The sequence below is a fragment of the Chrysochloris asiatica genome, unplaced genomic scaffold (genome assembly GCF_000296735.1).
Source record: "Chrysochloris asiatica unplaced genomic scaffold, ChrAsi1.0 scaffold00026, whole genome shotgun sequence".
NCBI lineage: Eukaryota > Metazoa > Chordata > Mammalia > Afrosoricida > Chrysochloridae > Chrysochloris > Chrysochloris asiatica.
In genome coordinates this window covers 1,904,571-1,931,335 of record NW_006408544.1, presented here as the reverse complement: position 1 = coordinate 1,931,335, position 26,765 = coordinate 1,904,571, and the positions used below count along the sequence as shown (strand labels likewise).

The window sequence follows — 26,765 nt, the reverse complement described above, 5'->3', positions numbered from 1 at the left end:
GACAGTGAATAAGGACTATCACAGAAGAATTAATGCATTTAAGGTATGTTGTTGTAGAATATTAAAAGTACCATGGATTCCCAAAAGAACAAAGAAAGCCAGAGTGCTCCCTGGAAGCCAAGATGGCATGACTGTCTCTCATACTTACAACATATTGTCAGGAGGGACCAGTACCTAGAGAAGGGCATCTATTTGCTAAAGTGGAGGGTCAGCTTTAAAAGAAGGGCCCCCCAACTAGATGGACTGGCATAGTGGCAGTAGAAATGGGCTTAAGTACAGCAACAATTATGATCTTAGCGGAGGACTGGGCAGTGTTTCTTTCTGTTGTGCACAGGATTGCTATGAGTCGGTACCAACTTGAAGGCACCTAACAATAAATGTTAATAAAGAGTTCTAATGCCCAAGTAGGTAGGTTTTTATTTTACTCTGGGACTGGGTTTCTTTTTCCAAAAACATTCTAGAGAAAGATGCAAAATCAACTACCAATATCTTGTTAGTTCAGTGAATACAAAAATTTCTTAATAGAATTGATTTCATTTTGTAACTCTGGGAGAAACAGAAACTTTGGCTGAGATGTGATTAATGTGAATTTAATTTAATTTTCTTACACTTACCAACATTTATATAAAAAATACACTTTTAACCACTGTCATATCTAACAAAAGAAAACATGAGGAATTAACAAATACAAAAGACTCAAGAAGACTAAAGGAGAAACATGGTGATGCTGATTTCCACAATTAAGCTGTAACATACACTTGAGGAATTTCTAATAAGCAGGTTAATAGGGACCATACCTGCGAAATCGTGGTCTATAACCCCGATACATATTCTGCCTCACTGGTCTACCTTGTTCTCCTGCACCCTGGTTGTCAGCACCCTGAAAAGACAATGCAAATTAAACCTACAGGATCAGTCACATAAGAGCAAAATTCCAACCAGGCAAACCCAAAGTCTGAACACAGAGGAATCCCAAAACAAAAGTTCAAATCATCTATTAACTATGATGATACTCTAATTTATTAATTTAGTTTTTATTAGGTAATCAAAAGATGTTTTCCATATGATTAATCTTTTCTCAAAAGAAGTTTGCTTCTATTCAGTTTCTTCCAATGTTTATAGACAACACACATCTCTCAAGAATAGCATAGGCAAATAATTGAAATTATTATGTTTAAATTTCTTAGAAAAATAGTTACATTCATTTTAATGGAGCACTATCCGAAATTACATTTATGAAAAATAGCCCCAATAGAAGAACTTCCAGAAAATGTAGTTCTATCAGAAGTCATCACATTACTGATGAGTCTCCTTTTTGGTGACACTTACCTCCATCACCTCTCCCTGCACAGGAGGGTTGGAATACTGTGGTCGACGCCCATAGGGCCTCCGCATGTAGTAAGGTGGGAACCGTCGCCTGCGGTAGGGCCGGCGCTGTTGGGCCTGGCCTTCGGGAGCACTCTCTGATCCCTCGTTCTTTTCCCCACTCTCACTATTCTGGTAATTTTGCTGGTAATTGCGTGGAGGACCCCTACGACGTGGATAACGTCTATAATGGTTACGGTCTGCTGCATATTTACTGCCTTGCACTGGAACTCCACCAGGGCCTGTAACGTTTGCTGCCTCCGCACCCTAAAAAAGTCATTATATATACAACAGTGACAAAAGAAACCAGTGTACTCAACAACATTCATACAAAGCAAAATTTAAAAAGGAAAAAAGTCTTCACAGCCAGGAGGGTACATAGAAATGACTAAATATCCGTTCCTCACAATTCTGAAGAGATTGCCCTCTAACTGCAGCCAGCACATTAGGCTTGAGGCACCTGTGGTCACCTGACCCATCCATCCACATTAGAGCCAGCATCCGAAAGGATGAGATCTCCAAAATAATTCCATACTGAAGTCAAACCTTTACACAAAAAGCATCCTCACCTTTTCTCCTTCAACAACATCAAACTCCACAGTCTCTCCATCTCCTACACTGCGAAGGTACTTCCTGGGGTTATTCTTCTTTATGGCAGTCTAGTAATATCACATTCCAAAAATAGATTAATAGGGGAGAATAACGTGCTTTTTCATTTTAAAATGTACCAGAGTCAGTATTATCTTAGGCTGGATATACACTTTTCATAAAATTAGCTTAATTAGCTTAAAATTAGACCAGACTGTCAATAAGTTAAGGAAAGCAGGCACCAATGCTACCCCCAACCTCAAACACAATACTCCAATCTTACAAGACCCCAGCATTTACCACTGTTTTCAAAACTGAAACAAGGAGTTTAACACTCAAGACAAGAACACCAATATATGTATTTGAAAAATGCTGCTTTATACAAAATGAGGATATCCATCTATCCCCCAAAGACTGCACTGCACTTAAAAAGTAGATGCTAACCCCACACAGGGTCAGTTTAGATGACAGGCAAGTTTAGTTTTGCATGCTTCAAAGTTGACCAAACCAACTTTGTCCCTGTGTTACCACATCAAATTCAATTACAAATGTCAACCAAAATCCTTTCCAACCTGTCTGTAATAATGCTTCAATGGAAATGCAATTCACATGTATTAATGATGGCATTTTAAATATTATCTGATTGCATGAGGCAGTTGGTTATTACCACTCCAGAATTTAATAAATCTCATGTTATAGATGTATTACTTTGACTTCTCCAAACTCTTAGGGAGAAGTAAAAGAGAAACACTAACACCTCACATTTTTATGTAATACTTTTACAAAGTTTCTTTCACACACTACCTACTCAATCCTCACAACAATAGATAACATGAGGTCTTATTACTCCTATGTTACAGATAATAAGACAGACTTTAAAAGTTACATGACTTGCCCAAAGTCACATAGCTATTCAGTGGCAGAGTGGAGACTTTTCTAAATCCATGGCTCATTCCACTACACCACAGTGCTATCTACTATAGACTACTCATGCATTTCCATTCTAAAGGAGACAGGACAACCTACAAATCTGGGAGCAATTAAGAGAAGTTGCCCAAAATTGCAGTCTCATTGACACACCACTAAAACCTAGGCAGCATCCACAGTCCTGTGAAACAACAAAATATAGAAACCACTTCCAAAATAAAGAGGACAACATATTGGTGACACCCTATGAATCAGTAAGACTGGGTGACACAAATTCAGTCAAAAATTGATCTCATCTGTCATCTAAACTGTACCAGTTCTTACCTTTACATATATAACCACTTCTCAATTATTTGCAGTCATAGGGGATAGCATATAAGTATTGTTGCTGTTATATTAGATAATTAAAATTCCAAACTCTTAATTTTAAATCAACATCTTCAATTTCCCCGACCCAAAATGGTTGCTTAGTAGCACAAAGTTGCTGACAGGTAGCGAAACTGCAAATTCTACATTATTCTTTTTATTCCTAACCCTGCATTCTCTTGAGTAGCCAAAGAAGAATGAATACTAATTTTATAAAGCATCTGCTTATACATATTTTTGTTATCTGACTACTAGTCCTATATGCACTGACAGAACTTCAATTGTTTTCATTCATACTTACACATTTGACCCTATGATTATCTGGTAGGGTTTTGGATGAGCTAGCATTTGCTCTGGCTTTCCCACTCCTTGATTGCCACTAAATGCTTTACTTAAGCTCCTACAGAGCACAACCAAGTAGCAACGTAAGACAGTCCTTCTATGAAACACGGTGCCTTCCCTGCCATCACACCTAACTAAACAGAGTTGGAGTATCTAGGAAGTGACTTTAGGTCTTTACTTTTGGGTTATAGAGTAACTTCTGGGTTACTTTAGGAGAAAGTATAGCGTGTAAGCACCCATTCTACAGCATTGTCCCCCAAATATTGGAAGTCAATCTATAAATTACTTAGTAATTACCAACATCGACAATCTGCCTTTTCACTTAATCTTAGACTAACAAAACTTCCTACATTTTCTAAATCAGTCAAAGTTCTCCAAAATAATCCAATAATTCAGTGTGCTTTAGACTAAATAGAAAGATATATGTTGACTTTGGGTTCCTGGTGGGACACTATACAATTAACCCACCAGGCACTCCTTGGAAACCCTTTGGGATGGCTACTGAGTCAGAAATGACTAGATGGCACTAACAACAATGCTGAGTTTGGGATGCCTGAATGGTGTGCTGTTAATTAATGAATGGCCTGGCTGTAACCAAAAGATTGGAGGTTTGAGTCTACCCAGCAGTGCCTCAGAAGAAAGCCTGACAATCCACTAACAAAACGTCAGCACTGAAAACTCTAATGGAGCATACAGTTCTCCCTGACATTATTAAACTATAATGAGTCAGAATCAATTTAACAGCAATCTGTTTATTCTATGATGACTGCTAATTTCCTAACTGAAAGGTTTGTCATATTTTCCTCATGATTACTGTGATTTGTCCTTAACCATACAGACCCTACACAGCACTTGGTCTTGCCAACTTATACATACATCTATAGCAACATCATTAGTCTAAGTTTGGGTCCATGGAGGTTAGTTATTATCTCCAATCAATTTAGTGCAGAACAGCAGCTTTAAAGTTAAAAAGAAAACCTACAGCTTTAAACAAAATGCCAATCTGAAACATCTATTTTAATTAAGCAAATTGGGAACACAATGTTCCAATTTACACAACTAAGCATACTACTACTCTAACTGAAGGAACTATAAAACTGCTTAGTGATTACACTTTTAACCTTTTTGCAAGTATTAGAAAAGACACCCACCACCCTTTTCTACTCAAGTCTTGAGCCAGAAGCATAAGTATCTATATAAGCACTCACCTGGTGTACAAATACATCTTCCTTGGTGTCATTCCTGCAAGACAAAAACCAAGTTGAAGTTCAAGTTAGAAATTGGAAACAATATTGCCAAAGACTAAAAATATTTCTAGTCTTCCTGCAATTGTTAAGTGCCCTCAAGCAGGTTCTGACTCATAGTGACCCTGTTTAGGGTTTCCAAGGAATGTTTAGTGGATTTGGACCGCCAATCTTGAGGTTAGCAGTCCAGTGCTGTATCCTGTATCACCACACCAGAACTCCTAGCAAGCCATTATTCAGAGGGATAAAGTAATTAACCACATATATTCTTCCATCCCTTAAGCCTAACCTATTAGACATAAACAGCTTCTATAAAAGGGATGCTATGAGTCGGAACTGGCTTGACAGCACAAAACAACAACAGTGTGCAAGACAATTTTATAGCACCTTATATGGTGCCCAAACCCACCAGCTGTTCCTCAGAAACCCTGTATGAATTGGTACCTAGTCAAAGGAACTTAACAAAATCTAGTTTCCTCCTACATTCACCATTCTCATTTCCCAACTTATTTTAAGGTCATAAAAATGATCACAATTAAACACAAAAATTCACACATTCAAAAACCATTCATGTGCTAAAAATTGCACTTGATGACTCTGTTGTTGCTATTAGGTGGTACTGAGTTGGTTATCAACTCATAGTGACCTTATGCACAACAGAAGGAAACAATGTCCAGCTCTGCACCAACCTCCCAACTGTTGTTATGCTTGAAACCCAATGCTGCTGCCACTGTGCCAATCCATCTCTTTTGGGGTGGGTGAAGGTCTTCCTCTTTTTCACCTGACAATATACCTTTAACATTCTCCAGTACTGTAATTCAAATGCATTAATTCTTTTACAGTCTTCCTTATTCACTGTACAACTTTCACATATGAGGCTACAGAAAAAGTTGCATCAGATACACTTTTAGTCCTCAAATTGACATTGTTGCCTAATACAATAACGTCATTTGATTTCCTGACTGCTACTTCCATGATGATGGTTGACCTAAGCAAAATGAAGTCTTTATATTTTTCTTGACATTATTTTTGGTCCAGTAATGAGGACTTCTGTTTCTTTACACTGAGATGCAACCCATAGTGGAAGGCTGTGGTCTTTGATCTTCATCAGTATTTTAAGTCCTCTTTGTTTTCAGCAAGCACGGTTGTATCATCTGCATATTGGTTCTATCATCTGCAAGTTGTTAATGAGTCTTCCTCCAGTCCAGATGCCACATTCTTCTTCATACATTCCAGCTTCTTGAATTATGAGCTCAACATATAGACTGAATAAGTATAGTGAAAGAATCAACCCTAGTGCCTACCCTTCCTGATTTTAAACCATTCAGTGTCCCACTGTTCTATTCAAACAATTGTTTCTTGGTCTATGCAAAGGTTCCCCATAAGTATAATTAAATATTCCAAAATACTCATTCTCCGTAATGTTGTCCATAACTTGTCATGATCTACACAATAGAAAGCCCTTGCATAGTCAATAAAGCACAGGTAAACATATTTCTGGTATTCTCTGCTTTCAGCCAAGATCCACCTTATTATTAGCAATGACTAAGCTTTAAAACTTACAAAAATGAAAGAATGTACTAAGCTCAAGATTAGATAGATTTAACACTGAAACACTGAAAATCTCAGTAGTACCCAAAGAGATCTACAAATTTAATCCTATCACAGACTCCAACATCATTAAAGAGATAGAAGAACTAATCACCAACTCTATGTGGAATACAAAAAGACCCTGAATATGCAAGACACTACCAAAAAGGAATAAAGTAGGAGGTCTCGTCTCACAAACATAGCCATAATAGTCACAACAGTCCTGGAATTAGTAAAATGATAACAGACCACCAGTGGAACAGAAATGAGAAACCAGAAGTAAATTCATCAAACTACCAACACTCATGGAAGCAGCAGTTAAGAAATCAAATGATGTATTATTGCATTAGGCAAATCTGCTGCACAAAACCATTTAAAAGTGTTGAAGAGCAAAGATGTCAGCTTGAAGACTAAGGTACGCCTGACCCAAGCCATAGTATTTTCAATAACCGCATATGCATGTGAAAGGTGGACCGTGCATAAGGAAGGCCGTAGAAGAATTGATGCTTTTGAATTGTGGCTTGGGAGAACACTGAAAGTGTCATGAGCTGCCAAAAGAACCAATAGATCCGTTTTGGAAGTGTAGCCAGAATGCTCCTTGATATCATGTTTGGTAAGGTGGAGGGTCAGAGAAAAAAAGGAAGACCCCCCTCCCGAGCGAGATGGTTTCGCAAAGTGGCAACAACTGTGAAGTTGCCTCAGGATCGGGCAATTTTCGTTCTGTAGTGCATAGGGTCTCTATGAGTCGGTACCAACTCGATAGCACCTAACAAACTGGATAGTTGATTTTTGACAAAGCTCAAAACGCATTAAATGGGGGAAGTTACAGTCTCTGTCAACAACAGTGTTAGTAAAGCTATCTATTTGCAAAAAATGGTAACAGGACCCATACCTCACACCACATATATGACAAAACCCAACAAACTCACGACTTCATAGCACATAACAACAACAAACTCATGATGAATCAAACACCTAAATGTAAAACCTAGAACTATAAAGATTAAAAAACAAACAAACAAAAAAAGCAAACTTGGGGCCCTAGCATATGTCACAAATATACTATCAAGCATAACTGAAAACACACAAATAGAAAACAAACTAGATGACGGGGACCTCAGAAAAATTGGATACTTATATACCAACTAATAGATTTCATCAAGTCTAAAGACAATCAATGCAATTTTCAAAATGGGCAGGACGTGAACAGACATTTCACCAAAGACAACATTCAGGCAGTCCACAAACATGAAGAAATGCTTAGCAAAATCAAAACAACAATGAAATCATTTCACACAAACATTAGCAGCAAAGTTGAAACAAAACAACAACAACAACAAAAAACTATGGCCAGGACAGAGAGAACCTGGAACTCTCATATAGTATTACTAGTGGTTGAACTGTAAAATAATTACACTACTGTTAAAAACAGTATGGCGTGTCCTTAAAAGGTTGGGTTTATCAATATGATAAAAGTCATGATACAAATAGCTGTATGCATACCCATGTTCACAGCTGCACTAATCACAATGGCAACAAGATGGAAACAACCTATTGTTGAAGAATAATGATGGCTACGAAACACCTCATAGCAAAGATGAACCTGATGAACATTATATACTGAGTGAAATAAGTCATCACAAAAGAACAAGTACTCGATGAGACCACTACTGCAAAAAGCAAAGGAAAAAAAAGTTATTCCCACACTAAAATAAACGCAACATAGATAAATACTGTTACACAGTTCTGCAATGATGATGATCTATGGGTAGATGCTAAGTCCTCGTTTGGCACTGTGGGTTAATGCACTGGACTGCAAAGTCACTTTGAACTGCAAGGTCGGCAGTTCAAGCTCACCAGCCACTCCTCAGAAACCCTATACAGGATTGCTATGAGGTAGAACTGACTTGATCACACTTTAAATGGGCGTTTACTTTTGCTGCAAATTTATCTATGGATATGCTGGAACATAAACAGGGCAAAGTTATGAAACATAACCAAAATTCTTAAGGTAATGACTCGGGCACCAGTAACAGTCTCAGGGAACACCATGGTGAACTGGCATACCATACTCCACCAAAGACAATGATCCACACATCCTACTTTGGTGAGTGGCTACTGTAATCTTACAAGCTCATGAGCGGCCATTTAAGATGAAAATATTGGAATGGAAAGAAGAAATACAGGCAGGAGGTAGGATAAGGGATGTTACGTTGTGGGGATTGCAATCAATGACAAGAAATAAAATGTGCATCTGCTGTTGCATAGAAAATTAATCTATTCTGTTAACTGTCACAATAAAAAGCAAAAAATCACCACAAAAGCAAATGACTGGTTATAGTCTATGGCAAACTGCTGCTGAACAACTATTGTTGAGATATTTGCTTCAGGACTTTAAAAGGAGAGAGGTTTTAGATAGGTAAAAATATTAAATTCAATGGAAGCGTAAATCCTGGATAAACATAGAAAATGACTCCGTGGGCAGGGAAAATGATGAAAATCAGTAGAGGGGCCAAAGTAGACTTTTCACAGTAGAAGAATGGAACATAAGATGCCTTATGATAAAATCTGGTGCCTTCTAATGCTGAACTGGTCATGTGCAACAGAAGGAAGCACTGTCTGATTCTCTGCACCAACTTACAATCTTTGTCATTTGAGCCACGGTATCAATCCATCTTATTGGGAATTTTCCTCTTCTTTGCTAACCCCCCTCACGCCCCTCTACCTCAACGATTGGTTCCTTCTGAGAACAAGTCCAAAGTGTAAGAAACAAATCTCTACATCCTTGCTTCTAAGGAACATTCTGGCTCTACTTCTTCCAAGACAAGTTTGTTTGTTCTTTTGGCAGCCCATGGCATATTCAATATTTGTTATAAAATGTTATCATCACCTTTTTTTGGTTTTCTTTTATCAATGACCAGTTTTTGCGTGCATTATGAGGTGACTGAAAATACCTTGGGCTTAGATCAGTATCACTACTCAAGTTGACTCTTTGCTCTTCAGAGATTTTTAAAAAATCAGATTTGCCCCATGTAATACATTGATTTCTAGACCGCTGCTTTCATGAGTATTGATTATGGATATATGAATGAATCCTGACAAATACAATCTTTTCTCCTGTGTCTTTTAATTTTTTGTCCATATAATCCTTCAATATTATGACTCCAGAAATGTGACATAAGATAGAATTGCCAACCTTGTGGATTTGTGAACTGCAGTGCCACACCAGCTGATAAAATCTGGTGGGTGACATTGAGCTAAAAAAGCTATTTCATAAGTCCACACCAGGATTAATGGAGAGCAGAACTAAGCGATCACGTTTGTGATTCCTTTTTTAGACAAAATTGGGGGGAAAACTTTGTGCATAATTAAAAGTTAGGAAAAGGAAGTGGAGAATCATTTGAGGCCAGGGCTAAGGTGGTAACATCTGGAGCAAGAACGACCAAGGAAGAAATGATTTCTACATCTTTACTTTTTTACCCTGTCCATCTTTCTGTCAGTATGTCTGAGTGGAAAAGGTCCAACAGTATCTCTCAAATATTTAATGACAAAGAAAACACAGATTAACAAGACTGACTAGCTCACTGTTATCTCCTTTGCTAATACTTAGAACAATGTATACACTAAAGAACCTACGCAAAATTGTTCCTGTTAAGCACCACCAAATAGGTTCCTACTCACAGCCACCCTGAATAGGGTTTCTGAGGAAGTGGATGGGCGAGTTTGAACAGTCCATCTTGGTATTCAAACACACCTTAAGGTATGCCACTAAGACCCCTCCACACAAAATTAACTTCCTTCAAATTATGACATGAAAGTTAAAGCTTATATTCTCATACTTTTAATTTATGGAAACAAGACCATATTAAATCTTAAAATTAAAAACAAGAATGCTGCAAAAGGTACTACACTCACAACTAGAGTAAGAAAAAAAGAGCGAATCTGATACAATTTGATGAACTGGACCTACACCTATGGATGCAGTAGCTCAAAAGAGGGAACACATCTTTATAGCAAGAAGTGACTGGCTTATAAGCTTTCAAGAGGGAGCCTAGATCCAGAGGGTTTTTGCAATGTTTTATTATGCATCAAATTTACAAGAAATGCACCACCAACAGAAAACGACCTTTCATTATCAACATTGAGGCTTCTCATAAAATTTAGGTAATCAATAAATCGTTCCTTTGTGGAGGCACTGATTAGTTCATTATGTCTTCCAGTGTAGTTGTAAACAGGTATTTCATAACAAAAACATTACATCGCAAGGAAAAAAATTGTACTTCATGTTACAAAAAGGTATTACAAAATTTAACCTAACCACTCATCTAGTTAGGACAATTTTCTTAAATAAATAGTATAAAATAGGTAGTAATGTACACTAGGTAACAATTTTAGAGATGTTTTGTAGATACAGAGATATGAAACCAACTTCAGTTCACTAATAATGTCATGTTACTCAACAAAGTTCTTATTTACTTTGTCAACACTGTTGTTAAGTGCCATCGAGTTGGTTCCAACCCATAGTGACCCTGTACAGGGTTTCTAAGGAGCAGCTGGTGGGTGAACTGCCGAACATGGTTCAACCTGACCTTGCAGTTCAGTACATTATTCTGCAGTGCCACACCAGGACTCCTGCTGACACTAAACTTGTATCATGGCTAAGGATTCCTGGTGAGACACAGTGGGTTAATGCTCTAGACTGCAAAGTCGGTTTGAACTGCAAGGTTGGTGATTCAAGCTCACCAGTCATTCCTAAGAAACACATAGAGGGTTGCTATGGGTAGGAAGCAACTTGATGGCATTTAACAACATGGCCAAAGTGTCTGGAGTTCAGGTAGATATTGATTGTATAAAGAAACACAGTTTCAGTGATGAAACTATGGTTGGGGTGATAACTTATTTGCAATTTGGAGTGCCCAAGTGGTAGTGATGGTGGTGGTGTGTCATGAAGTTGGTCCCTACTCACAGCGAGCCTGTATAGGTTTTCAAGGCTGTCCATGTTACAGGAGTAGAAAGCCTCATCTTTTTCCTGATCAAAGGCGTGGGTGGTGGTAGTGTGCTGTGGAGACAGCAATCTAGACCAGGTCTCTGGAGGATGCGGCCCTCTCTGTCACTGTGTTTCTCGTCCCTCAACTTGCTTCTCATTGTCATGCTTCCAGTAGAAATCTAATGGGGGCGGGGGGGGGGAGTGGGATGGTTGGAGGAAAGCTTTGAGATAGAAGAGTACAGATTGTGTTTCCTCTTCCCCTTTGCGTCTCTGGGGAAGGGAGAAATTGTCTCTCTTTTCCTGAGGACTGGAGCTCTCTCTCCATCCTCAGCCCTCCTGATTTTTTCAATAACAACGTCTAAGACAAGAAGTCCCGATTCATAGCGACCCAGTAAAGAGTTCTGGTACCGTAGTAGTTATGAATCAGGCTGCTAATCCACAAGTCAGCAGTCAAAATTACCAGCTGTTCGGAGGGAGACAGGTGAGGCTTTCTGCTCCTGTAAAGATTCACAGCCTCAGAAACCCTGTGCAGGGTTGCTAAGAGTCAGAACTGACTCCACAGCACATAATCACCACCAGCATAGGTTTTCAAGGATGTACATACTACAGGAGCACGAAGTCTCATCTTTCTCCTGTGGAATGGCTGGTAGTTTTGAACTGCTGGACCATGTGATTAGAAGCCTGACTCATAACCACGACACTACCAGATGGTTAACATACACTGTTGTTTAAGCGCCATGAGTCTGTTCCGAATCATAGCAACCTTGTATAGGGTTTCTAAGGAGCTGCTGGTGAGTTTGAACAGCCAGCCTTGTGTAATGAAATGTGTAAAGATCTGAAGTTAGAAATATAAAAAGGAAGAACATGTTCAAATTTTTCCAAACAGAGAAATAAAAAATTCAAGTTCTGGAGTTGCAATATTAAAGAACTCTAGTGGCAAAATATTGTACGACATACGTATGCAGAGTGGTCAAGCAGTACTCAAAGCACCAACTTGTCTATGCCAACACATTTGACAGACTGCCTGGCCAACTGACTGGAAGAGATTCCTATTTGTGCCTTTCCAAAGAAAGATTACCCAATAGAATGTGGATATCACATGTTAAGTGAATTTTTACCGAAAACAAATTAAATAACTGTTGCAGCAATGCATTAACAGGAAGCAGCCAGAAATTCAAGCCAGATTCCTAACAGAATGGGATTCAGGGATATCACTGCTGATGTCAAATGAATCTTGGGTAAAAGTACTGAATACCAAAATGATGTTTATTTGTGTTTCATTAACTATGCAAAAACAGGAGCTCTAGTAGCGTAGTAGTTACAAATCGGGCTGCGAGCCACAAGGTCAACAGTTCGAAACTACCAGCTGTCCCACGGAAGAAAGATGAGGCTCTCTGCTCCAGTAAAGATTTACAGCCTCGGAAACCCTATTCAGGGTTGCTATGATTTGGAATTGACTCTTCTCAGAAACCCTACACAGGGTTGCTATAGGTCGAACTGACTTGACAATGCTTATTGATGTTATGTGCCGTGGAGTCGGTTCCGATTCATAGCGACCCTGTACAGGGTTTCCGAAGCTGTAAATCTTTAAGGGAGCAGAAAACCTTATCTTTCTTCTGTGGAACAGCTGGTAGTTTCAAACTGCTAAGCTTGTGGTTCGCAGCCCGATTTGTAACCACTATGATACATGGTTTAAAAAAATCAGGAAAGGTATGCAGAGATGTACCCTCCACTTTTACCATAATCATTCAATCTGTTGTAATCTCAGAAGCTGGACTATGGCAAATGCAGCCATCAGGATTGTAGGGCTAACAACAACCTGTGGTATGCATGTGACCCAAATGAAGAGAACTTTCAGCACCAAACTAATGAAGATCAAAGACTACAACTTTCAGAATACATTACACCTCAAAATTAAAAAAAAATTCTCACAACTGATTGCTGGATCTGGAGGCTCAGGACTACAATCTGAGAGAACACCAAGGTCAGTTAGCAAAACATGGTCCACAAATACAATGTTCTATATCCTATTTTTTGTTGAGCAGCAAGTGCCTGGGATCTTACAAGCTCACAGCCATCTAAGGGCAACTATTGGTCTCTCCAGAGTGATGAAAATAGAAGATGCTTGGAATCAGTCAACTAGTCCAACGGAGCAAGTGAACATCAGTTACCATAACAAACTAGATGGTGCCTGGCTACCACTACCAACTTTTCTGAAAGGGAGCACATCGGAAGGTATCAAATAGAGTGGGAGAAAATGTGGAATGAAACTCAAAATTATAATTAAAGACTAACCTTGCAGTCCAGCACATTAATGCACATAGCCACACCAGGACTCCTACCCAATTTTAAATGCCAATACAATCTTATCCAGAATATGGAGCCTGAATCTAATCGGACTGAAATTGATACATATAGAAACAATGCAAACAGAAATACAGATAAGATTCTTTCCTCATATACTTGATTTTCCCAATGAATACAAGCCATGTCACAAACAAAGTAGGTTTTGGTCGATTTTCTAACAACTTTTAGAGAAAGGCAACCAACACTGCACAGGTCAGGGGGAACTACCAACTGCATCATAAACGAGTCCTGAGATGGTATAAATAGTTAAGCACTTGACTTACAGCTGCCAAGCTGGCCATTTGAACACACTCAGCAGCACAACCATGGCAGAAAATGCCTGGTTCTTTGTTACATAAAAATTTGCTGTTGTTGTGAAGTGTCACTGAGTAGGTTCTGACCCATGGTAACTCGGTATAGGGTTTCAGCTAAGAAAACCCTATGGAGTAGCTTACTCTCTAAAATACGGGTATCGCAATGAATGGGAATCAACTTAGATAATTTACATGCCATAAACCACACTGGCTTGTTTATCTATAAAGGAAGGCATATGCTACAAGTGCTAGAAATTGAAACTTTCACATTTACTACTGTGGGAGCAGTTGTGTGGTTTCCTCACAAAGTTAAACAATATTGTTAGTTGTCATAATCAATTCCAACTCATGGGAACCCAATGTTTGCTGTGTAGAACTACTCCATTAAAATTTCCAAGGCCATGATCTTTTTTTACTTCCAAAGAGCCTGAGTGTCTAAACCACCAGATTTAAGTTAGGTGTCCAGCATCTAATCATTTAGGCCACTCAGGGACTCCAGAATTACCTTTTGATCCAGAAATATACCTAAAATCAGCACCAACACAGGTACTTGTATACCTATGTTGTTCACTGCAGCATTCACTACCCAAAAATACCCAAAAAGTGGAAACGTCCCTCCATAGATGAATGGATAAACAATGTGGTACAATGCTACTCACAGCCATAAAGAGACATGAAGTCCTCTGTCATATATGCTACAACCTGAAAGAATCTTGAAAACATTGTGCTTTATCTGTGTGAGGGGATTGCAATAAATTTGGAAAAATATTTAAAAAGAATTCAATTTTCCCAGGAACTTCTTTCAGTCCCTGTGCATGCCACACACACACACACACACACAAATACAAAAAATGTAAATGGGGGAGGGGGAGGGGAGTGTCAAATTGCTGTGGTACATTGTTATGTGTTATCCACTTGGTTCGGACCCACAGCGACCCAATAAAGGGTTTCCAAGGCGCAACTGGTGAGCTTGAACTGCTGACCTTGCAATTCAAAGGCTTTGCAGTCTGGCACATTAATCCACAGCGCCACACCAGGACTCCGGAAGAGGTGGTAGGGGTTGTTATGTGCAGTAGTAGGTTACAACTCATAGTAACCCTGTAATAGGGGTTTGAACTGCCAACCAGTGCTTATCCTAGGGCCATACCACAGAGACATGATATAAAAGGTTTGTTTTGCATGATTAAGATTCTAAAATTAGAAAATTTTAACCCCTGCATCCTCCACCCCAAAGAAACTTACAAAGAGTCAGCTCAGACTGACAGCAACCTTCTATAGGGTTTCAGGAGTAGCTGCTAGGTTTGAACCGCTGACCTTACTTACAGTTTAGCAGCCCACTGCTTATCCCATAGTGCCACACCATGATTCCGAAGTGCAGCTTTATAACAGGCCAATCCATCCAAACAAGGACTCCTACGGCCGGTTTACCATGTTTGTCTGCTCTCTCACCCTTAAAAGAGAACTATCCTTACCTGTAAGGACATAAATTATATCCTAGAATTTTATACACCAATATTTTCTATCCATTATATATATAAAGAAATAAAAAATCCTCACCTCTAGACAATAACCAACATTCTTATCAATGGAGAAAAGATTTAAGTTGTCAAGGACTTCATTCTTCTTGGATCAACCATCAATACTCATGGAAGTAACAGTCAAGAAATCAAGCATCGTTATTACATTAGGCAAATCTGCTGTACAAGACTTTTTAATAGTGTTTTATAGCAGAGATGTCAGCTTGAGGACTAAGGTGCGCGTGACCAAGCCACGGTCTTTTCACTAACCTCATATGCATGCAAAAGCTAGACAGTGAATAAGGTTGAGAATATTGAAAGTGCCACGAGTTGCTAAAATAACAAACATCAGTGTTGGAAGAGTGCAGCCAGAGTGCTCCTTGGGGCCAGGATAGCCAAACTTCGTCTCTCATACTTTGGACATATTGTCAGGAGGGACCAGTCACTGGAGAAGGATATCATGTTTGGTAAGGCGAAGGTCAGAGAAAGAGGAAGACCCCCAGCAAGATGGATTGGCCAAGTGAGCTCAAGCGTGGCAACAATTGTGAGGTTGGCCCAGGATCGGGCAGTATTTTGTTCTGTTGTGCATAGGGTTGCTATGAGTCGATATTGACTCTGTGGTACCTAACAACACATTTGAATGAAAAGAAAAAAAAAAAAGGCTTTTATTGTATTATCCAAGAGTCCTGGTGGTATAGTATTTAAAGCACTCAGCTACTCACTCAACCAAAAGGTCAGCTTCACCCACCAGCCAATCTAAAGGAGAAAGATTTGTCACTATTTTTCAGTTAACATCTACAACCTTAGAAACCATATAGGGTTCGTCTACCCTGTCCTATAGAGTCAAATGACCCTGGAATCAACTCGGTGGCAATGGTTTGGTTTGGGTTCAACCTCTTATTCTGCTCCAGATTACTAAACTATGTCATTATAATGTGCTTGACTGCACAGATTAATTTACAACCCTGTAGTTAATAAGGAACAAACTCTAGGATTTAGCATCTCTGACCCACAACCTAAGCATCCAGACACTAGCAGATGCCAAAAGATTCTAAGTTCCTACTTACCTTTTTGATTTTCTAGTATTCTACCTTAGGTAGGATGGATTACAGATGTTTCTAATGCTTGAGACAGATGGTAGAAAACCTTTCCCAATGCCATAGTATTTAATTTTTAAGAATCAATGACTCAGACAAGCTTTCTGTTAAGAATGCACAGTAAATATTTTAAACTTTGAGGAATAGCACATGGACTGTTGTTCTTGTTAAATGTCATCAAGTCAGTTCCAACTCACAGTAAAGCAGATGGTGGTTTTAAACCATTGACATTGCTTATCCTATAGTACCACACAAGGACTCCTTAATGGTCTCTTTTAATTCCTTAATTGCCTCCCAATATGATGGAGTTTCAAAAAGTTCATGGTAAAAATGAATCCTTACTAATTTCAAGATCTGAAGTTCAAACTCACCTAGCCTCCTTGGAAACACTGTACAGGATAAGTACGCATCGGAGTCAACTTGCTAGCACAAAGTAACACCCTACAAAAGAAGTGCTGAGGAGTACTGGTGTGGTGCTTAGGATAAGCATTCGACCTCAAGGTCAGTTTGAACTGCAAAGTAAGTAGTTCAAACTCACCAATCACTCCTCAGAAACCCTATACAGGGTCACTATGAATCAGAAACGACAGGATGGCACTTAACATGAGGTGTCAGAGGGTAAGCAATGGACCACAAGGTGGCAGTTCAAACCTACATACCAGTCACTCCCTCAGAACCCTATGCAGGGTGGCCATGAGTCAGAACCAAATCAATGGTGTTTTGACGACATGAAATATATAATAAAAAAATAAAGCAGCTTTTCCAATCCAGGAACTAGCATTCAGCATACAAGAGTCCTAATGACAATCTTGTTAAATGCTTTGGAGTTCGTTCTGACTCATAACCACCCGGTACAGGGTTCCCAAAGTGCGGCTGATGAGTTTGAACTGTCAACCTTATGGATTGAGTGTTTGTCCTACAGCATAAAAACTAAGTCTTTGAATGTCTAAGAATAATCCCAGAAAATTATCTGTAACAATATGGATAACCAAGGAGTCCTGGTGTGACGTTGTGAGTTAATGCGCCCGACTGAAAAGCTGTTTGAACTACAAGGTCAGCGGTTCAAGCTCACCAGCTGCTCCTTGAAAACCCTATACAGGATTGCTATTGGTTGGAACCAACTCAACAACACTTAAAAACAATAAATATGGATAACCAAATTGATGACTAGGGTCTAATTTTAAAGACAGTACTGTTAAGTGCTGTCGAGACTGTTCCAACTCACAGTCCAGCAATTAATAAACACAAACTTAAATCAGAAAAGTTTAGATATAAGCTCCAACAGTTCTTGAATCAGTGTCACAGAACAACAGTGTAACTGTATCTCAAATAGTGCTTGGTACATACTGTTAAGTGCCATCAAGTCAGTTCCAATGTACAGTGACCCAGTACAGCGTTTCTGAGGAGCAGCTGGTGACCTTGAACCACCACCTCTGCAGTTCCAATAGACCTATGTGTATCAGAGTAGAACCGTGCCCACTAGAGTTTTCAGTGGCTGATATTATCCAGAAGTAGGTAACTAAGCATTTCTTGGTGGACTTAAGCCACCAACCTTTCTGTTAGCAGTATGCATAAGCCAAGTGTTTCTAAGTACTTAATAAACATCAGCTACTTCCATTACCATGTGAAATGGAATTCACTCAGTTATAGTTAAATGCTGTGGAGTAGATTCTGACTGACAGCGACCCTGTATAGGCTTTCCGAGGAGCAGCTGATGAGCCTGAACCACCGACCTTGTGATCCAATGAATTAGCCCACACCACCACACCAGGACTCCATACCATACTTGGAACCCCTAAAACGAACTTTCCAACCCCACGATGGGAGCCAAAACCTGACAATCATGACTAAGTTTAAAAAGCCTCACACAGACTGCTGGTAAAAATGTTCCATCACAAGATAGCAGTAAGTACTTATGACCAGTTGAATGTGAATTTATGAAAGTATAAGCCCAGTGCTCGTGTTCAGATATAAAACGATGATCATCTGATTATCTTTGGTCTCCTCTAAATTTTAAATGCCAAACAAAACCACCTGGGAGAGATTCAGCTAGTAGGTCATCAATTTATGACCTCTGCTCTATTTGATTCTAAGCCTTAATTTCTTGCTCATCCCGAAACTTCAGAATAATTTCAGCTGTTTATACTGCAAAGACAGAAATTTTCTGTCTATCCCACTGGAAAAATCTGTGATAATCTCTCATGAGTTTGGTGAATATGGATAAACATAAGGATGTAAAAGATAAAAACCTGTCAGTTTAAATGGCAAACCCTTAACTACTAACCCAAATATCTGAAAATTTAGTAATTGTAGACAAAGTTTTAACGAAGTCCTCCAGCCACATAATCCAGTTCTCTTTTGCAAACACACCAGGAATAATTATGTCAGAATTCCCAGGCTAGTCTAACAAATGAAAGCCAAAGATTAAAAAATACTTCTATTGTGGTAAGAAAACCATCCATTTCAACAACCCTGATATGCAGTATAGTGAAATTACTCATGTGTTTAACCATCATCCATCCCCATCCCAAGAATAGCGCCGTATGTCCTTTCACCCTCGACCCAGTCCCTGCAACCTATCCCCAGTAAAAGCTGAAGATTCTATTTTTAAAGTTTCATGTTCTTTTCCTTTAAATGACCTTCCACTTCCTTCATGTGTGATGCCCCTGATGTATTCCTACAACTCTTCATCTTCAGTGTGCCAAATGCAAATCTATTCTTGAGACTGGTACCAATTCAGGCAGAATGCGTTCAGGGTTGTGCTTTGCCCATGGCGGATTTGCTTTGTTTTTTAGTGTTAATCCAAACTTGCATATTAGCAAATGATCTGAGCCACAGCTGGTCCCTGGCCTTGCCTTGACTAATGACAATAAGCATCTCCTTCGTCTCTCTACACATACATAAGCAATTTGTTCCTGCTGTAGTCCATCTAGTAATGCCCACGTATATAGTCGTCGCTTATGTAGTTGAAAAAATTATTTCTGTCAAAAAAAAGTAAGTTGTTGACCTTATAAAATTCTATCATATGATCTCCGGCTTTGTTTCAATCACCAAGGCCAAATTTTCCAGCTACTGGTCATTGTTCTTTTTCTCCAACTTTCTCATTCTAGTTACCAATAATCATCAATGTATCTTTCTTGTATATTTGACCTATTTTTGACTGCAGCAATCTTTAGAAACCTTAATTTCTTCATCTTTGGTATCAGTAGTTGCTGCTAAAATTTGAATAATGGTTGTATTAACTGACTTTCCTTGTAGGAGTATGGATATTAAATCTATCACTGATAGTGCTGTACTTCAGGACAGACCTTGAAATCTTTTTTGACGATGAATGCAATACCATTCTTTAATTTGTTGCACCCAGAATAGTACATCGTATGATAGCCAGATGTGAAATAGCCAGAACCAGCCCAATCCAGCTCACTAATGCCTAAGATATCAACATTGACACGTTCCATTTTTTATTACCTCGAATTTCCCTCCATTCATGCTTTCCCATGTTCTGATTACTAATGGATACACTAGAGGTGCTACTTTAACTGTCATCATCATTAAGGTTGCCTCTAATTTGAGGCTGCTTTTCCCCAGTCAGATTTTGAATGCCTCCCAACATAGGGGGCTCATCTTCCGGAACAGCACTAGCAACACAGGAAAGAAGTAAAAGACCAAAATGGATGGTCAGGAAGACTCAAACTTGCTCTAAACCAAGAGTAGCTAAAGCGAACAGAAGAAATGAAGGAAAAGAGCTGAAGAGAAGACTTCAAAATGTAGTTTGAGAAGATGGGTATATTATTATCATGGGATGTGGAAATACCCAGAGTTAGAACATGATTTTCATTTCTCAAGATGGAAAATGTAAAGAGACATTTCAAGTCTAAACTAAAACTTGAGTGATGCAGAATCATCACAAGATTATGGAAGAAATACAGTGTCACGGTACCAAAAAGATCTGGCTAACATTCCACCATTTCAGAAGGTAGCATATGATCAAGAACTGTAAAGGAAGAAGTTCAAGCTGCACTGAAGGCACTGGTGAAAAACATGGCTACAAGAATTGAGGGACTACCAACTGAGATGTATCAAAACAAATGATGTAATGCAGGAAGTAATTGTTTTGTCTATGACAAATACAGAAGACAGATAACTGGCCAACTGACTGAGCCCATCCCAAGAAAAGTTAACAAAATGAAACGCAGAAATTATCATAACAGTACTATTAGTATCACATCCTAGTAAATTTTGCTCAAGATCATTAAAAAATGACTACAGTTGTACCTCAAGGAAACTGCCAAAATTTCAAGTTGGATTCAGAAGAGGGTGTGGAACAAGGGACACTATTGATTTCAAATGCTTCTTGGCTGAAAACACAGAATACCAGAAGATGTTTACCTGTGTTTTACTGGCTAAAGATATGTGACTGTGTGGATAAAAAATTATGGATAGCATTACAAAAGAACAGGAATTCTAGAACATGTGGAACATTGACCCCATCAAGAGACAACTGAACAGAACAATTTTGTCAAAAGTGGAAAAGGTGCAGAGCAGAGTTGTTGTACCTTTTCACCTAATGTATTTAATCTCCAATAACCTGAGAAACTGGATTATATAAACATGGTCAAAACCTTCAGTATGGATCACTTATAAACAAAAAAATAAAACCCTGCACAACTGAGTGAAAAACATGAAGAAATCGAAACTGCTGAGAATTTCATCTAGCTGAACAGCAAGCACCGGCCATGAAATAGCAATTAAAAAAAAAACAAAAAACTCAAGTTTTTGTGTTAGGCAAATCTACTGTAATAGGTTTTTAGAAGTTTAAAATTTTAAAGCAAGTCACTTTGATGACCCAAGCTATAAGTCATTTCAATCACTGCATATGCATGTGGAAGCCAGACAATGAAAAAGGAAGACCAAAGAATTAACCATCTTAACTGTGGTATAGGAGAATACAGAATGTTCTATGGACTGCCAAAACAAACCAGTCTTACTTATAAGAAATGCAACCAGATTTCAACAATTACATTAGACATGTCACCAGGAAATAAAAGGGCACTATGTTTGATAAAGTAGAGGAGCCAATGTAAAGGAAGAAGCTATCAGTGAGATGGAATGACACAATAGCTTCAATAAGTTATGTTGTTGTTAAGTAGATTCTTAAAAGACACCCTGTATAGGATTTCCAAGTAGTGGCTAATGGGTTTGAACCACCATTTCCACCATTTTGAGGTTCAATGTTAATCCTACAGTGCGCCACACTCGACAAATAAACATGATCACAGATATACATAATCATAAAGATGGATCAGAGCTGGCTTGTCAGCAACTAACAAAATACCTTTTTAATTTAGCATCATTTATGCAATAAAATTACCAGGGAAAGACATCTCACCCTTCGAAGAAAGAATTCTGTTTCTCATTGCAATAATCCATCCTTGTTGGTTGTTATGAGTCTACTCTGATTCATGGCAACAAGTATGTAAGAATGACAATTTGCCTGGTCCTGTGTCCACGATCATGAAGTATGTTTGAGTCCACTGTTGGGAGTATTAGGCCAATCCATCTCATTAAAACTTTCTCACTTGTTTTTGTTAGTCCTGTAATTTATAAAAGGTTGTCCTTTTCTAGTAAGGTTCCAAAGTAAATGAATTATCTTGCCATATTTCTAAGAACATTCTGGTTGTATTTCCTCTAAGACTGAGTCATTCATTTTGCTGTTCTGGCAGTTTTCTTCACTAACACCATAGATCAATTGTGATTTTTCTGTCTTCCTTTTTCATTATCTAATTTTACACACGTGAAGCTACTGAAGACTTGACAAAAATAGGTAGGTGTGCACATTGTTATTGTTTTAAGTTTTAAGAATAGAGTAGATTCCGACCCCTAGCAACCCTGTATAGGGTTTCCAAGGAGCAGCTGGTGAGCTTGAACCAGTGACTTGGCAGTTCAAAAGACTCTGCAGTCTGACGCATTGAGTAACCAATTTACAGCTTTTTCTGTGGTTGTTAAGTACTGTAGAGTTGGTACCGACCCATAGAAGTCTGTATAGTGGCTGGTGAGCTTGAACCACAGACCTTGCGGCCCAGCACATTAACCCACAGCACCACATCAGGACTCCAGAATGTAGTTTTTGAGTGCATTTTAAATTGCAGCATGTGCCTATTTTGCTATAGTTTGTTATATGGACAGAGTTCTATAAAGTGAACAATTTATATTATAGTATCCAAAAACTGGAGTCCTGGTGCAGCGCTGTGGGATAAAGCACTGGACCGCAAGGTTAGTTTGACCATAAGGTCTGCTCTCTTCAACCTCACCAGCTGCTCCTCAGAAACCCTATACAAGGTCTCTGTAAGTAAGAACCGAATTGAGGGCACTTAACAAGGAATCCAAAAACTAAACTCATCAAGTTGATTCTAACTCACAGACCCTGTACAGAGTTTTCTGACACTGTAGATTTAAAGGGCGCAGAAAGCCCCATCTTTCTACTGTAGGCTAGTGGATTTGTATTGCTGATCTTGCAGTTAGTGACTCAGTGGTTAGCCTACAGTGCCATTAAGGCTCCTTATAATGCATATAAGGACAGTTATTTACATTTTATATTATTACAAAGCTTCTTGGATTATCTGTTTGGGCTAATAATCAACTTGATTAGTCATCCTCCATAGCAAATGTGGAATCCAGTTTTTTGAACCACAAGGCTGGTGATTCAAGTTTACAAGTCACTCCTTAGAAACCCTACACAGGGTCTCTAAGGCACTTAAAAACATAGCAAAATGTAAATCACAAATTGGATTCTGAAGATGCTTTGTTAGGACTGTCCAAACTGTTTTAACAATTTCATCAAATTTACTGGGATAAAGTACAGAAACTTAAGGTCCATTTGAACAAGGTCTGTGGAAACCCAATATTGGGTCACTATGAGTCAAACTTACTGATGGCACTTAACAATACTAAATCAGAATCTACAGTTTAACAAGATCCCCAGATGGATCCTCAGGTATGTAAGACTCACAGGATGATATTAAAATGCAGATTCCAATTCAGTGTGAGGGAGACCTCATACACTTTTCTAAGAACTTTCTGAAACTCCCTGGTGTATCTGGGGTGAAAAGTACAATTCTCAGGAGAGTGCCTGTTTTGAAGACCCGGGTCAATATGTAATTTTTATAATGCAATGACTAAACTGCCCCAGCTTTTCTGATGTGTGAGCTAAACAGACATGCACAAGGATGATTGCTATGGCTCTAGTTTCAACCTTGCAATTTGACACAGGCATACTTTGGAGATATTGGACTTGGCTCCAGACTACTGAAATAAAGCAAATTTTTTGATTTCCCAGTACTTTTAAAATCTTGTTTATACTGTTGTTGGTAAGTGCCATCAAGTCGCCAAGAGGTAGTTGGTGAGTCTGAACCACCGACCCTCATGTTCAAACCAACCTTGCAGTCTAGTGTATTAGCCTGCAGCATCACACCAGGACTGTAGTCTATTAAATATGCAATGTTGTTAAGTGCTGTTGACTAGGTTCCGACTCACAGCAGCAGAGGGTTTCCCAGGAGCGGCTGGTGAATTTGAACCACAGACTTTACAGTTCAAACTGACCTTGTCCAGCAATGTTTATCCTACCAGCGCCACACCAAGATGCCAAATGTGCAATAGCATAGTGAAAGGTTTGAATTATCATGAGAATTATCAAAATGTGGATATAGAGAGAAGTGTCCACATGCTGTTGAAAAACATGGCGCTAAGGATCAATCATTGCAGGGATGCCAAACCTGTAATTTATTAAAATAATCACTACTCAAGAAGTACAGTAAAATGAGTAAAATAAAATGTCATTACTTACAGTTAAGACAGTACAAACAAGTGATAATCAAAAGCCAACTTACCTTGGAAGATGATAAACTGCATCAATTACTAGCCCAACAGAGATATTTCTAAGAATGGTATCTTTTGGAATAAACATTTATAACATGTAAATAACTATCCTTCTATCTTGGATATAAATTATTTACTTATGATATCATAACCTATGTACTTTTAACAAGCTACAGCAAAACTGAGGGTACATACTATAATTTTAGAAAGCACACAAAAACTGCAATCTAATCACAGAAGAACCTGCAAATTAATGTCACCTGTAAGGTGGACATTAGCAGTAACCTGGGTTACTTAACTCTCTGAAGGAGTTAAGAAATTAGCATTTTAAAACACCTTTCCAAGAACGCTCATTTAAATTCCAAAGTCATAAGTTTAAAAGGTAGGCGATTAATATAATTCAGAGTATACAGAAATGCTAATGTATTCAAAGATCACCTAAAAAACCAACCACATACAAAAAAGAATCTTAAAAAAAAAAAAAAAAAAAACCAAACAAGAACAAATGGAACTTTTCTAAAGATTCTAAAGAATCTTTAGAAATTACCCACAATTGTAAATGTGGAGAACTCCCAATCAAATATTTCCAGCTCTTGAATTTATCCAATACTTTATGGTTGATTACAGGAACGGTTTTTATCTGTCTTTCGTTTGATTTTGCCCATTTGCTTTACTGTAGTACATTTCATTCATTGTCCATGTTATACTCTGTTGTATTTTTTTACACTTCAGTTTTCCTTTAAACATCTAGCTGTTAAATGCTTTTTAAGCTAGAACTATGAGAAAGAAAATGCTGAGCTGGCTTTAAGTTATCATACCTGTAAGACCAAGCTTTCTATTCATGCAGACCGTGTGCTGTGCACCCATGGAACTGCACTACTAGCCTTGGCAGCCATCTTGAAAATGATGCTGGCTCACAAGGGAGATCCATGTAGAGAGCACTGTGTGCAAAGTGCACATTCCCATCACTATTGCTACAGAGCATTTAAGGCCAAGTCTTATACCAGCATTTGTAGCTTCCCCTTCAAATACAAAAACAATGTTTTAATTATCATTGGCTAAGGCCACTCCAGCAAGCTACAACCAAGGTTTTGATAAAAATGCATTTAAATAGTATGATGTTGGTTAGAACCAACATCAGGAAGAGAAACAAATTTAGAAAAGGGACCATTTTCTTCTAAATACGTTACTCAATTCTATAAACAAAAGCAACCCTCCTTGTCAAAGTATCCTCATAAATTTTTTCGAAGGCCTTAAAGACAGTATTCTTTTCCAACGCTTAACAAAGGCAGTATAACCTTACAATACAAACACCCAACAGTCTCATATACTTGACACGTTACTGCAGCTTGCTGTTAACCGTTAGGTAGGGTATCTCATTTATTCAGCTTGCTTTCTAAGTTTTATGCCATTAACGAAAACCTTTCCAGTTAGATTAGTATTTAGCTGAAAAATCAAAAACAAAATAAAATAAAAAACCACAACAACAAATCTCTCAATCCACTAAGCCCTTGCAAGCCATCAGCCAGGAAAACAAAAATTCCACTAACAATACGTGGGATGAATCCCCAAGGCCCTGCTTACAGTGACCATCCAAGCCACGCAAAGTCCACAAATGGAGAAAACGTGCAGGAGGTGGAGGGCGGCTTCGTTAAGGTCATCTCACCTGTTGATGAAACCATATCCGTTCCTTACATTGAACCATTTTACTGTTCCCAAAACCTTCGTTGCTGGGGAGGGAAAGAAAGACAACCAGCATTACCAGAGAGCCCCTTTCACTAGGGCCCGCCCTCCTTCAGCATCCGCTCCCTCGCACACGTCCCAGCCGAGCCCACCTGATAGCCTCCCCTCCTTCGAGGCCGTTTCCCGGCAGCGTTACAGGCCCCACGCGCCAGAACGTACACGTGGGTGAGTTCGAAGCCGCCGGGTGCCCGAAGACAGGCCTGGGGCGCGGGCCCGAGCGGGATGTGAGCCGAAGAGCGCGCGGGCGCGGCCGCGGAGCACGTGAGGGAAGGGGAAGCCGCCGGGCACGCTCCGGCCTGCGTAGGCGGCGCGGCGCGCCCTCAGGGCACACGCGGAAGGGAGAAGGGTGGAGAACCGGGAACAACGGCGTACGGCCCGGAGTTCACTGGGCGGGAGGGCGGAAAAGCGACCCCGCCACACACGCGGTGTCGGCGCGCGGCCAGCGAAGGGCGGTGGGTGCAGGG

At 39.2% G+C, this 26,765-nt stretch overlaps 1 protein-coding gene across 1 annotated transcript in view; it reads right to left on the bottom strand.

Annotated features, from left to right (window-relative positions):
• YBX1 (Y box binding protein 1) overlaps positions 1–26,765 on the bottom strand; it is a 90,026-nt gene that overhangs the window by 3,619 nt on the left and 59,642 nt on the right. The window contains 5 exon segments of the mRNA XM_006878292.1: positions 798–880; positions 1,330–1,632; positions 1,935–2,024; positions 4,797–4,830; positions 26,225–26,288. Coding sequence (XP_006878354.1) covers positions 798–880; positions 1,330–1,632; positions 1,935–2,024; positions 4,797–4,830; positions 26,225–26,288 — 574 coding nt within the window.